General features: G+C 40.0%; 1 protein-coding gene across 1 annotated transcript in view; it reads right to left on the reverse strand.

Annotated features, from left to right (window-relative positions):
* LOC149313378 (uncharacterized) overlaps positions 1-14382 on the reverse strand; it is a 62376-nt gene that overhangs the window by 24434 nt on the left and 23560 nt on the right. Inside the window, exons 5-7 of the mRNA XM_089521541.1 lie at positions 12854-12928; positions 11068-11131; positions 10815-10976 (exon numbers count right to left, since the gene is read on the reverse strand). Coding sequence (XP_089377667.1) covers positions 10815-10976; positions 11068-11131; positions 12854-12928 — 301 coding nt within the window. The remainder of the gene's footprint in view (positions 1-10814; positions 10977-11067; positions 11132-12853; positions 12929-14382) is intronic.

The raw sequence follows: 14382 nt of genomic DNA on the forward strand, positions 1-14382 counted from the left end.
CCTCCTTCTCCCCCATACCTTCATCCAGCCAGTGGTCTGACACAAGCCAGGCCAGCATGCTCATCAGGTATGGGGCAGCTGTTGTTTTCTTGAAGCCAGACTTCACATTCAACAGTTTAAGGGTTTAATGTTTATGTGAATGCTGAAGGAACTTCACATACATTATTCTAGTCATATTTAGACAAATACAGAAAGGCAACATACAGTTTTACAGTCATCTTCTGTATTTAGAGTTTCTTTTCTGTGCATTTATTTTTAACATTCTGTAATCTTATTTCCACATTCCAAATCAAACCAAAACTTGAAATTATGAACTTTTTCAGTTTGAACATCAGCAATTCCTTACTGTCAATAGAGGGCACTCTTGTTCCAACAACTGTGAAAACCCAACTGATACAAAGTCCCTGTATGCCACTAAAAGGAATAAAAGTGCAACTTAAAAAGCCAAGAAATATATTTCTAGGCATTGAATTTTTTACCAGATTCTTTCTCTCTCTTTTGCCAAGTATCTAATGCAGAAAAATATTAATACCCTTTGAAGCAGATGCCAACTGCAATCTAACACATGGGTTTCCCAACTCTGTGCTGGATTGTAACCACTGACAATGTAACCCTACACATGTCTAATTAGAAGTAAAGCACATTTGTTCAAATGAGGCTCGTGTTGTTGTTAACTGCCCTCAAGTTGCTCTTGACTCATGGTGGATTAGACATCTCCATGACTTTCTGTCCTCCACTGCCCTGTTTAGGGTCTGTAAATTCATGTCTGTGACCTACCAGATTGAGTCTATCTTTCTGGCATGTGGCCTTCCTCTCTTTCTACTACTTTCCACATTTCCTGGCATTATTGTCTTTTCCAAGAAATCATGCCTTCTCATGATGTAGCCAAAAGATGACAGCTTCAGTTTCATCATCTTGGCTTCCAGGGAGAACCCAAGATTGATCTGTTCAAAGACCCATTTGTTTGTTTTTTTGGCTGTCCATAGTATCCTCAGAACTCTTCTCCAGGATCACATCTTGAATGAATTTATTTTCTTTCATCACTGCCCAGCTCCCACATCCATACAAACAAACAAAAATCCATCACAGCTACCCCCTGAATGTTATCCATACATGATGATGAGGAAAACAAGGGCTGGTATGATTCTGATTTTAGTGCTCTGTTGTATATCTTTAAACTTTATGATCTTGTCTAGCTCTTTCAGGGTTGTCCTTCCCATTCTTAGTCTTCTGCTTATTTCTTGACTGCAATTGCTTTTCTGATCAATGTTTGAGCCAAGTTACAGGAAATTTTCACCTCTTCTGTCTTCCTCATTAGCTAGGTTGAATTTATGCAGATCCTCTGTGATCATTATTTTTGTTTTCTTAATGTTCAGCAGTAAGCCTGCCTTTGCATTTTCTTCTTTGACCTCCCTTACTCATTGTTCCAAGCCTGTGAAGTTTTCTGCTAATAATATGATGTAATCCACATATTTTAGATTGTTGATATTCCTTTCTCCTATCTTCACTCCTCCTTGTGTGTCCAAACTTGCTCTTTGTATGATATTTTCTGCATACAAGTTGAACAAGTAGGGTGATAAAATGCATCCTTGCCTGGTCCCTTTGCCAATTGGGAAACATTTTGTTTCTCCATATTCTGTTCTAACAGTAGCCTCATGTCCTAAGTAGAGATTTCTCATCATGACTATCAAATGTAGTGGCACTCTCATGTCTTTAAGAGCGTTCCATAGCTTTCTGTGATCTATGCAGTCAAAGACTTTGCTATAGTCTATAAAGCAGAGGCTAGTTTTCTTAATCATTGTACATTTGCAATCTGGTCCCTAGTGCCTCTTCCTTTCCTGAATGCTACTGACACCTCTGGGATGTCTCTCTCCTTATATGACTGATATCTAAGGCATCCCCTAAAGATTAGTTGCTGATGAGTGTAGCACCCAAACTAGGAGATGTGATCTTGTAATTGCATAAAAGCTACTTTTAGCAGTGACCAGTGATGGTACTGGTTGACGGATTCTGGGAGCTGCATTCAAAAGTAGCTTTCCCACACTCTTTTCTTGGATTTAACTGATAGTGCAACAATGAGACACCTAAATGCACATTTGCTCATTTGAGGCAAACGTGGAAGGATCATTCCATGCTACCCTCAGCTATGTGGTTTACGCTTCCATGTGGCTGCTTCTCACACCATCTAGAAAAGGAAGAAATCACATAGGAGGAGCATATGATATTGTGATGTCTCATGCTAGCATTTGGTACATGAGGACAGACACAATGTCCCACATAATTTCCACAAGGTCCCCCTATTTCCTACATTATTGGCACAGCATGGAAAGCGGGCACATGGAAGTAGCAATCTCACTGGGACATCAAAATGCTGAAATAGTGAAGGAGTTGTGGGGGAAATTAACTACTCTCTTTTTTTACTAATCAAAGAGCCATCACTAGAACAGAACAGACCTCAGCACTCTCAATATTCAAAACAAAGAACTATATAATTCACAGTAATTCAGAATCCTATAGAGGGAGAATATTCATCACATATGTCACACACACTCCACATATAACAAATACTACTCTACTTCTGGTATTCTTAGGAATGCTGGAGATGAGACTGTCATGTATCAAAGCAAGGAAATTGGCTTCTTTATAACATCCTGACACTTGGCTTTCCTTCACACCTTTCCTTGCACCTTCTCAGCATGGCGGTTACCCATTCTGACCACCCACTAAGTACTAAATCACTGCTAGCTACACTTTGGAGAGTTTTTGGTGACATCAGTCCAAGAATCAATTTGCACCCAACTATAACTTAACAACCACACTGTTTTGAGAAAGAGTCCCGTGAGAGTTTTGTCCATTAGATTCCAAATGCCTTTGCTTCCATCTATCCTGTCTCTGCTCTTTTAACAATGGTAAGCCAATTCTTATAACTTCCCTGGCTTGAATACAGTTGGTTAGTCTCAACTAGAGTAGACCTTTTGAGTCATTGTTTCGTGGTAAGTCAATACATGGGAAATTCCTCACAGATTCAGCGAGTCTATTATAGTAGAGATTAACAATAGGATTCAGGACCCTGTCTTGAAAATGAGGCATGGAAAGTTTTAGAAATGACAGAAGAAACATAAGGCAGGTTTTATATAGCTTGCATCTGTTTAAAACAACAATGACGTAAGAGGCTTGTCTTGGGAAGGATACCCTAACATGTCAAAGAGGTAACAAATGACAAATACTGCAGTAACAATTGTTGTGTGCTTTAAGTTGTTTCCAATTTATGGCGACACTGAAGGCCATCTTATCACAGGATTTTCTTGGCAAGATCTGTCCCAAGGGGGCTTGCTTTTGCCGTCCTCTGAGGCTGAGAGTGTGTGACTTGCCTAAAATCACCTAGTGAGTTTCCATGGTCGGCCATTCAGACCCTGGTTTCAGGAGTTGTAGTCTAACGCTCAATCCACTACACCATGCTGGCTCTCTGCAATAAAGCAATAATGAATTTGAAACATTTTAATACACTTTGCTTTATATCAGAAACTCTGCAAGCCAACTGGAGCTCCAGTCCAGTCTTAGCTTCAAATTGGGTTCCAACTAGGCAGTGGGTATATACAGCCCTTCAGATGTTGTCAAACTGCAATGCTCATCAGCCCTAGCTGCCACTCCTGTGGTATGTGACGATGATAGGTCTAGGTTGACAATATCTGGAAGACTACATGTTCCCTTATTCCTGATGTAAACTTTCTGGGTGGAAAAAACATACTACTGTATCAGTGAACACATATACAATAAACCAGGGGTTCCCAACATGGGATGCCCAAATTTCAGGGGGTGCAACAGAGAGGTTTGCGTCCTTGAGTGACGAGTCATGAGTCATCACTCAGTCAGCTCCCAGTCTGCCTTGAGAAGTGGTAATATGTGATTGTGTTGCATAGATAGTAGTCTCATTGTTTATTTACTCAAAAAGGGGAGAATTACCTAATTTACAATAGTTTAAGATTTTTTCCGAATCAATTAGAATCTAATTTCTCAATTTAGATTGCCATTTTATGCACTGAGGTTAAAGCTTCTTTTTTAAAGTTCAATTTGTTCACCCGCAGTATTATATGTAGTTCAACTTGCGGTTTAAAAATTAAAAATTAGACTTCTTCATCTTCAAATGTGATACTAGTTTTGTAGAGGGTGTGAACATTAACCAAATGTTTCCTAGGGGTGTAGGGCATAGAAAAGGTTGTTATCCACTGCAATAAATCCATATTATTCACAACAATAACGTTGTTGGCTGAGAGCTGTATAATCTTTTGCTTAATGTAAATTTGCATGCACTTAATTAAGTAGCAGCGGTGCTAAGAAACCCAGTTACTGAATTGCTTAACTCTACAAAAAAACATAGCACTCAAGGTGGCTAGCAAAGAACACTAAATATAAACATAAGGTGTTAAATTAACTACAGTAAGAATCAGAAAATCTTAAAAGGCTGGTTTTAAAAATACAGCTTCACTTTGTTGCTAAAATCAGGAAGAGATGGGGGAAATCTGATTATAGTTGTATAAACTGGAAGTTGTAGTTCTTCCTCTTTAGTAGTACACAAGGACAGACCGCAATGTACATAAATAAAATGTCTGAGCAATATACATGTTTATTCACTCATACTGTCATTCTTCACCATGTGAAAAGGTCAAAAACAAGCTTATTGCAAGCATTTTGAAAAACTTGCAAAATTGCTTCGGATCCAGGAATATGGCTGAGCCATGTGTCTGTTGGTGACACCAATTGATACTTTTATTTTCTGGCCCTCCTTTTGAGAGCTCAGTACACATGAGGAACCCACCCCTGACATTTAAATGGATCCTAGTTGCTCCAATAGATTCATTTTGTACTGGGCCCAGTATATTTAGACTGAATATGGTGAGGAAGAGGGCACTTTGGAATCATCCTTGTTGCTTTCTAGAATTCCTGCCTATCTACACCCAAAGAGGTTTTGCCCAGAGACTCTTGAAGAAATAGCTTCCAATGGTGATTTAGGTCTCTAAGGTGCTTAATGTCAGAGAAGATATTTTGTCCATAGCTTCCTGCTGAGGCACTCCTTTCCAGACCAGGGATGAGAATCCTGTGGCCCAAGGTTACCAGACTGAAAACTGGAGAGGGCTCCAGTACCTTTAACAGTTGTGTAGGTGAGGGATTTTCAGCAGGTGTTCATTGTCAGACAACCAGGTAACACCACCAGCTGAAATTCCTTCTTCCACACTACAATTAAAAGTACAGGAACTCTCTCCAATTTTCAATCTGGCAGCCCTACCTGCATGAGGGATTCTTCCAGATGGCCCTCTCCAGCTTCCTGATCATTGACCACCACCACCACCACCATTATCATCAGACTAGAAAGTTTTTAAGTCTCCAGGAGCTGCAATTAAAATGAATCACAGGCTTGTCCCTTGCTGCCCCTGAAATGGATTTTTTTTGCAAATTCAGAATTGAACTTCTGGCCACTTCCATTGAAAATGCAAATTCTCAGAGTATATTTTTGTTTTTGTTTTTAAAAGGGGTGTTGTCAAACTGGTCTTTTGAGTGAGTTATGGTCCCCCCCCCCCCAGTCTAACATATGAGAAATAGGAAAGTAACTGGAAAATGTAGAATGGCAGTGGGACAGGGGACTTGTTTCACAACGGAAGCAATGATGTACAGTAGTGTCTAAACCCTTCCTCCCATCCCAGCAAGGTCATTCAGTCCAGAGTCAACACTTCCCTAGCTGCCCACTCAACTGTATATATTGCCTTCAGGCCAAAATGGAACAGGCCAAGGTCATTCCCAGCCTTTGAAAACATCACAATATCCTGCTATGGGACTGCTGTGAGGTGTTTTTTTAAAACACACACACACACACACACACACAGAGTATAAGCCTCTAGCAAAGCCAGCCCTTGCCTGCACATCCATGGCACTAGAAAAGTCAATTTACACTGTTAAGATCTTTAGGATTTCCCTCATGATCCTTTTGGTGAGCTGTTGTAGGAAGAAGCAAAGGAAACGGGGGAAATACTAACATAAAATGAGCTCTTTGGATACAACTCTGGAGGGAGTTTTCAGAACTGAAATTGCCTACTTGTTACAGGCTTACTCACAAGAATTTCTATGTGTGTGGAGTTCAGAAGTAGAAATCAACTGGAAGATAAAACCCATGCTGTGCGAAAAGGTGTGCTTTAGGAACTTCCCTGGTGTGAGCAATGGGTAGCTGGGGGAGTTAAGCAGTTTAGCTAACAAATGCCAGAGACTCACAGATTACGAGAATAAAACTCGCCTGCTAATGCACTACACCATTCCGTTAACACTGCCGAGAGAAGAAAATTCTCATTGCTTGGCTATAGTCTGATGCACATATAAAGGCCTTAACCTAATAAAGTTGGAAGTTTAGATAAAGATAATTTAGAACAGGGTTTCCCTCAGTTCTCTCCCCATTTTATTAATTTTGACAAAATATACAATTTATCAGTATATTTACATTTAAAATCAATTATTCCTTCTAAATTACCCTTCATCCCCCTTCCCAAATTGTAATACAGAAGGAAATTGCTTTCCTGTAAATCCTCTTACCATTACCATTTTCCTTTTATACCAATATACATTACTATTAATGCTCTTTATGTTTCCTGGCTATTAATTCAAAATTTCATGTGTTCATTAGGAGGTTTAAATCCAGTATTTCTCTGACACATAAAATCTACAGATGGCTTCCATATATTGTGAAATAAGTGTTCTTCTATATCTCCTCTTGCTAATCTAACTTCATATGCTAATTCGTCTGACAAAGCTGTGGCTATATCCTGTTTATCCAGTTCTATATTGATAAATTATATACTAGCATTTTCCAGATTTTCACTATTTCTAACCTCTCTGTACATAACATAAATATGAGGGGGTGCTAAAAAAATTCTCACCCTGAACAAGATGAATTTATAAACTATTTGACATATTCACACTGAAGTTCAATGCACTTAGCACATCATTTCTCAAGATTTCTTTAACATTTCCAAAATAAAATAAAATAAATCTGATGTCTATTAACTCAGAGCCTTATCATACAAGAAAACAAAACAGAAACAGAGCTGGACAGTAGCAAATTTCTCCATGATTTACTACATGACATTGTAGCACTTAAGTTCTCTTTCCATGGGAATCAAATCCTGGTCTCAACACTCAAATTACTATGCCATGCTGGCTCTTATTGTTATACAGAAAGAGGATTTTCAGCAGGTTTTCATTATCACACAACCAGGTAACAATTCCTGATTAAATTTCCTCTTCTAAACAACCATTAAACGTATAGAAGAAATTTCAACAGGTGTTGCTCATTGTCTAGTTGCATGACAAGCAGCATTTGTTGAAACGCCATGCTCTACACAACCATCAAAGATGTACAGGAGCCCTTTTCAGTTTTCGATTTGGTAACCCTAGTGAAGAAGTAAGTCCCATTTGATTCAATTACATTTACTCCCCAGTAATTGTTTACAGGACTGCAGCCTGACAGCAGTAAAGCTGCCAGTCATGTCTCCCCTAAAAGACTCCTGCAACTGTCATTCTTTGAGAACACTGGAGTGACACAGTTACTCTTTATGGCTCTGTAGTGGGGAAAGAAACACTTCATAGGTTTTCTCTTCCTTCTTGGATAAAATTTTCATGAAGCAACTGAAAAAGCTGAGCGGCACTGTTGCTCTTGCAAAAATGGGAGACCTTTAATGGCCCTGGACTGAACTCTCTAGATATTGCAGATATGGATACATATACACTGAGTTCTTCTGCAGAAGCTGCACTGTGCCTTTGTTTTCTCCTTCTTGCTTCTACCGACCAGTTTTCTGATAATTCTGTCCCAGGCATTTCCCATCCTCAAAGTGGAAATCATCAAGGGCTGTATTGTGATTGATTTCCCTTTGCTCAGGCTGTTTAAACTTTCAGCAACTAAATTATGATCAAAGTAATTTCCTAGGGGTACATGCTCATGCCCTTAACTGAGTTATCTTCCTTGAAGCTAACTGGAATACCTTTTTGTGAAAGCAGAAAACAAACAAACTCCCCTCTGTTTAATTAGGGAAGGATTTTGGAGTAGGTACGCTAAGATTTCAGTTTAAACCTGAAAATAAATTGTATAATTGATAGAATTTTTTAGAAGTCAATCAAGAGCCATTTCATACATGCACATGTTACATCATATGAACATGGGCTGGGAAAGAGCGGCTACTTCATGCGTCTACCAATAAGGCGGTATGCACCTGTTCCATGGGTTTGTGAACATGTCAGTTTTGTCATCCAAACAGTCTGCACCTATGTCAAATTTGTTAACATATCCATCAGCCCACAGAGGACATTTGCTACAAATGGAGAAAGGAGGGGTGTGGATCCAGGTAGTCCTAGAAAAACCCACTGGCTCTCAACCTGAAATTTCATCCTGTTTTTGTCAAATGTAAGGCCTCTGAGAAAGAATATGAGAGACAACTAGAGGACACTGCTCTGGAAAAGTCATAAGCAAAAAAGAACAAAATTATACCACATTACTACCAAGATCTGAAAACTAGGTGGTGGGGAGAGAGGAAACAATTCAAGCATTATAGCACTAGTCTCTGCAGACGTTATACAAGCACTATGAAGGCAAAGGGGAAGAATCATTACAAGAGCAGAATAACATCTTTCTCCCCATTGGCATAAAGACAAAGATATCTCTCTAAGTGATTTAAACACTACATTCACTCTTGCTTGTTAGTGAACCTGTATAAAGGACTCTTGATGAAATCTGATTATGGATACTCAGCTCAATATGAAAGGGGCACATATATACAGTAGGGATGTAAACCTTCATTTATTTCATTCTAGCATGCAGGAATGAAGGATTTCAAATGTTTACTACGAGTTCTGGTGGCACATTGGTTAAATGCCTGTACTGCAGCCACTCACTCACAAACCACAAGATTGTGAGTTCAGTACAAGCCAGGGGCTCAGGCTCAACTCAATCTTGCATCCTTCTGAGGCCGCTAAATGAGTATAAACAGTTATGTCTATTGGAACTTTGTAAGTTCTTTGAACGTTGTTTTCCTTTGCTTCATCCTTTAGATACTTCGTTACATGCCTCTAAGCATGTAAAACCTGCCCCCAACTTATACATGTGATCAACTTATAGCCAAGTATATATAAGTTGTTTCAAAAGTATATACTGTATAAGTAGTTCCAAAGCCAGTAGACCTGTTGAAGTAATAGTAATTACACATAGACAGACTCTCACCATTCAGCAATTGATTAAATGGGCCAACCTGAGTGGGAACTGACAAGAGGGTTCAGGTCCAATCTGGGGCATAATCCAAATCAAAATTCTAACAAGTGTAAATTGACTTTTCTAGTACAGTGAAAGTGATACAATAAGTTTCACTTGGTCTAACCACATCTGTAAGGCACCATGATTTGAGGAATCCAGGTTGGATAGCAAAAAGTGCAAGCACTCTTCTGTGCAGCTGCTCAATAAGAAATAAATGTCCTCTCACTTTCCGATGGTTAGGGCAACAACAGCAACAGAGAAGCTGGCATTCCAGGCCATCAGAACACATTTTTGTTAGTCACTACACCTTGGAATGCTGGCAAAAATATTCTATGTTGTTGTTGTTGTTGTTGTTGTTGTTTTACTTTTTTTCCCACTTGACCTTTTTTTTTCACCAGGTGGCATCTCATCCTATTTTTTTAATATTCTCATGTGTTCCCCTTGCACCTAAAATCAGTTTTAAGAATTTTTAACCAAACTATAAAACCAAACAAATAAATAAAAATCTGAAACAAACAGCACCAAAGCAGAGCACACAGTATATAAACACACAGGAGATTACATAGTGCAGTAGTAACGAAGTCCAGGAAGAGCCAATGTCTGGAAGAAAATGATGATGTGTAGGCTACTGGTGGAGATTATAGCAGGAGGAGGTCAACCTGGAATCCTGCTTGAGAACATTTTGGAGGATGTGGGAGCATGAGAAACACAGGAGCCATGCTCAATTTTCCTTCTGTTTTCCTTCTACTTGGGGAATAGGCAGAATAGGCAACAGAATGGGATTTTCAGGAGATTTGAGGATGCATTATAAATCTCACCATGTCTTGAGTCCTGGTTTTGGGGGGAAATTGGGACATTGATAAAGATAACGATGAGGATGATGAGGATAATTAACAGCAACAATAATGTTCCACAGGCAGTCCACATCTTTATGTAGTACTTATTTCAGGGACTGAAGTGTGGCCCATTGTAGTGCATCTAGTCCACACAGTTACACAAAATGGTGTTTCCAGTGGCAATGATTGGGGAAGCTGTTAAGGCAACATGGATTGCGCATGGTACCAGTGGTTGTTCCAATACTTGGTGGGCCTTTCAGCACACAACACACCCAGGACATAGGAGAAAGTTTAACTTAGAAGGAACAGGACATGAATACAGTGCTCCCTTTCCTTACATGGGGGATCCATTCCGCCCCCCCCTGCGTAAGGCAAATACCATGTATGCTTGAGCCCCATTGAAAACAATGGGGCTCGTGCATGCAGCACAGCACAGTGCAGCATATGCGCCATGGGTGCGAACGCCATTACCTGTTCTGTTGTGCAGCTTTCTGCGTAAACTGAAAGCCGTGTATAGCGTGCCCGCGCAGGAGCACTGTACTGGTGATTTTCTTATGGTGTTCAGGGCCCAAGCAAATCACCATTCAAGTTACTTTCTGGAGCAGCTTTGAGGAGAGGAAATCCACATACAAAAAGAGTTGGGCCAGACAGAATCTTAGTATCAAAACAGCTTAAAAAACCTTGTACCCAAATACCTTGCACAAAGTTATCCATGTTCTGCTGCTTTAGGCTCTGTGTCTGTGGCAAGGTGAAAGACTTGGTTTCCTCCTCATTTTGCAGCAGGTTGCTGTTTTTGGAGAGACCACCTTGGCTTTGCCGATTGCCTTTTCTGAATTCAACAGAAATGTTCTCAATTCCTAGTATACAAAACATGAAAGGTCCATTAGTCATAGCTTCTGTCCACAGAGCAAATATTAATACTTGCAGATAAAATATGTGAAAATTTACCTGTGGTATTTTGTTCAATTTGGAAGCCATTCCTGTTCCCAATTTGTTGAGTCTGGGAGACCTCCTTTTAAAAAAGAAAAGCAACTCTGTCAGTCTTTATAGGCTCAGATTAAAGCAACATTCAATCTCTTTCAAAATTGTTTTAGTGGACAAAGACTACCTAGCCCACTATCTTGTATCCAACAGTGCCTAGATGTGGAGTCTGACACAAAAAGCAGCAGCTTGTTGTGTCAGACATTACATTTAGGTGTTATTGAACTGCAGATTTCATCATCCCACATTGTTGGCTAGGTCTGCTGGGAGCTGAAGTCTAACACCTGAAGCAGTGTGAGTTGCCCACTCATGACATAAAGTGTAGATAGCCATTGAATAAGTCATCTCATGCCTTCACACTAAGTTGTAGAACTGCAAGATGTTCACATCATTATTGTTAGAGAATATGCTCATTCATACCATTTGCTGTTTATTGTGGAAAAGAGTTCCACAGGTCAAGCAAGTACTTTGTTTTAATCCTGTCGGGTGTTCAATTTCACCACATGCTCTTTCATTCCATTACCAAACAAAAGGCTGTTTCCTTTTCACTTTCCTCATCCTCTCATGTGCATTTTATACCTTATGCATTTCAGTTAGGCTGACGCTTTGGTTAAGGAAACATTAATTCCAATTTAGCCCAGCTTATCTATAAGAAACTCACATCACAGCTCCCATTTTAATTGCCTTGTTGGAGTAAGTGCATGTTTAGGGAGAAACTATCCTGTCTAGAACTTTCTGTAGAACCAGCTGATCTAGTAAAAGCACTGCATGGGGAGAAGACATGGCTCCAGGGGAGAGCTGCATCTGATTAAATCTTAGGACTTGTCAGCTCCCAATCCTAAGTACAAGAGCCGCTAGACTGTCTCCTCCTCTCTCTGTTCCTGCTGTCTCATTATTGCATAACACTTTCTGCCGCTGGTAATAAGCTGTAGTGAAAGGGAAATGAGCAAATGAGGTAGTGACAGATGAAGGAGGGAAAGACATAATTGAATAGTGATGACAGAAGCAACTGGGGGCAACAGCTTCCAAATTCACTGTTCCAGAGCAAAATGCTCCTAAAAGTAAGCCTGAAGTGGAAAGGGGGGGGGGGATACAGTGGTTGCTAAGAGTGGACTTTTCCTAAATCAGGTCTTTAGTCAGTCTTCACTGGTTGGATCTTATGAAGAAACATGATAGTTAGGAGAGGGACTGTGGGGCTTTATAGTGATGCCATGTTGATGGTCCCAAGTTCAATCTTTTGAACACTTCCTGGGTCAGGGGGAACAGTTTAGGTGGTATTTAACACTGGCTAAACATTCCCATATAAACAAGGATTTGTCTCAGTCAGTTGGGAGAGGTTATGGGAAGTAGGGCACAAAGATACAGATTTTTATTTTATTTTTTGCTCAAGGATTAGAAGGTTTAGGTGTGGAACAGTTGACTTTGGTCAAACTGATCCAACCAAAAGGTGCCATTCAGTGGTTGGCCTCTGGCTTCTCTCAGTACTGAAAGGTGAAAATAATTCTCTTTTTCACAGTGTCTTACAAAGTGACATGAACAGAAATTGCCAAAAATGGGAGGTATCAGAAGATATTTCTCTCAGACCCTGGTTAAGTAGGATCTGGCCAATGACAGTTTCAGAGAAACTGACATACTGCACAGCCATAGCACCATGATTCTGCTATAATGATTATTTTCCCAATCTATGAAGTCTTGGGATTGGCATCTGAGTGAAGGGCCTTTAAAATGATCTCCTAGAGAGCTTATCTGATACCTCTGACCAAACCACAAAGTCCAGGCTTCCACAGCATTCAGTCATGGTGGTCAAAGTTGGATCACATTGTTCTATCTGTGTAGTGTGGAAGAAGAAGACAATGGTAACAGAGATAAATGTGAAGCTACACGGTGTCCTTTGATCACATTTACTTGCAAAAACAAAACAACAACAACAACAGAAACAACAACCCATGATCCTCAATACTTGAAATACCAGAAAAACTTGTTTTATGAAGGGGAAAAATGTTCCTGGCAATTGCAAAGCACTGTCTTGGTGAATTGTTTGTCCACATGCCTTGTCTGTTGCAATGAAAACACACTCATTAATCACTTGAATATTTTATCTGTTCTATCTACTTCAATTAAGTTTTGCTTTGTTTTTTTGATGCAGGTGATGGGAAGTCCCTTCTCTGCCCAAGAAGCCAGGCAGCTGCTGCCAGTCAGATATGACTGCACTAATAGTTAACCTGGAATGAGGGAGTTTTCTATGTTGCTAAGATGGAAACCAGGCCCAAGGCTACTACTCCCAGAATCCTGGAGTTAACACAGCCATTGGCCACGTTGACTGGGGGGTACCAGGAGTTGTGGTCCAAAACCAACTGCCCATATATTTCCAAACAGTTTTATGATCTTGTAAAATAAAACATATTAAGGTATTTAAAAAAACTCAACTTCCCTATTAAGTTGACATCTACTTGAAGGCTCATAACAACAATAAAAGCGAAACTCCATGATATGAACATTAAGATCTGGAATTTATCTTTTCTCATCCAGAGAGCTTGACTCTGATCCTGGATCTATATTACAAATGTAAGCCAGTTTTTAAAATACTAATAATAAAATTAGCAGAATGATGATAGAGAGATGTCTCAAATGTATCACCACACAGACTTCACTGTAGCTGTAAGAATGCAAGGCAATACATGTGCAAATGAGATAGAGTGAAGTGGAACAACTGAAGAGAACAAGGATGCAAGGAGTCTGAAAGTCATTGGTTTGTCATTGCTTTCCCCTGGGGCCCTCTAGAAGTTCAGGTTTTGTGGTGGCAGGCATATGTAGCCTCCTTGCCTACAAAGTCCTTTGGCTCCTGCACAAAACATTCATGGATAATTGAATGTTGGCTCCCACACAACACTCTAGTTTTGTGCATCCCTTGGTTGGGCTCCATTTCCATTAAACAGGTACGAAGCTGTTTAATTTGTGTTTAAATTGTACAGTAGACACACCCAACCTTTGTTTTACAAACGTCTGCTGCTGTCAAAAAGTCCCACATGGAAGAGCTTTTTTTCTAAAATGTAGATATGTTTTCAGGCAGCAATGAAGAAACCTCAGCCCACTACTAGGCCTCCCAGCCAAGCCCATCAGCTCTGCTAGCAGATGGAAGCACTTTTCTCAGTCTTGCCTCTTCTCCTGAGTTCCTGCACAAAGGAAAACAACCAAGGAGTTGGGGGAAAGGGAGCAAGACCTTTATTCAGTGCTGCTGAATTATCTCCTAGCCTGTAGGCAACCTACTTTGTAGCCAAAGTA

Source organism: Sceloporus occidentalis, unplaced genomic scaffold, assembly GCF_023333645.1.
Source record: "Sceloporus occidentalis isolate IW3139 unplaced genomic scaffold, rSceOcc1.0.p SCAF_4, whole genome shotgun sequence".
Classification (NCBI taxonomy): domain Eukaryota; kingdom Metazoa; phylum Chordata; class Lepidosauria; order Squamata; family Phrynosomatidae; genus Sceloporus; species Sceloporus occidentalis.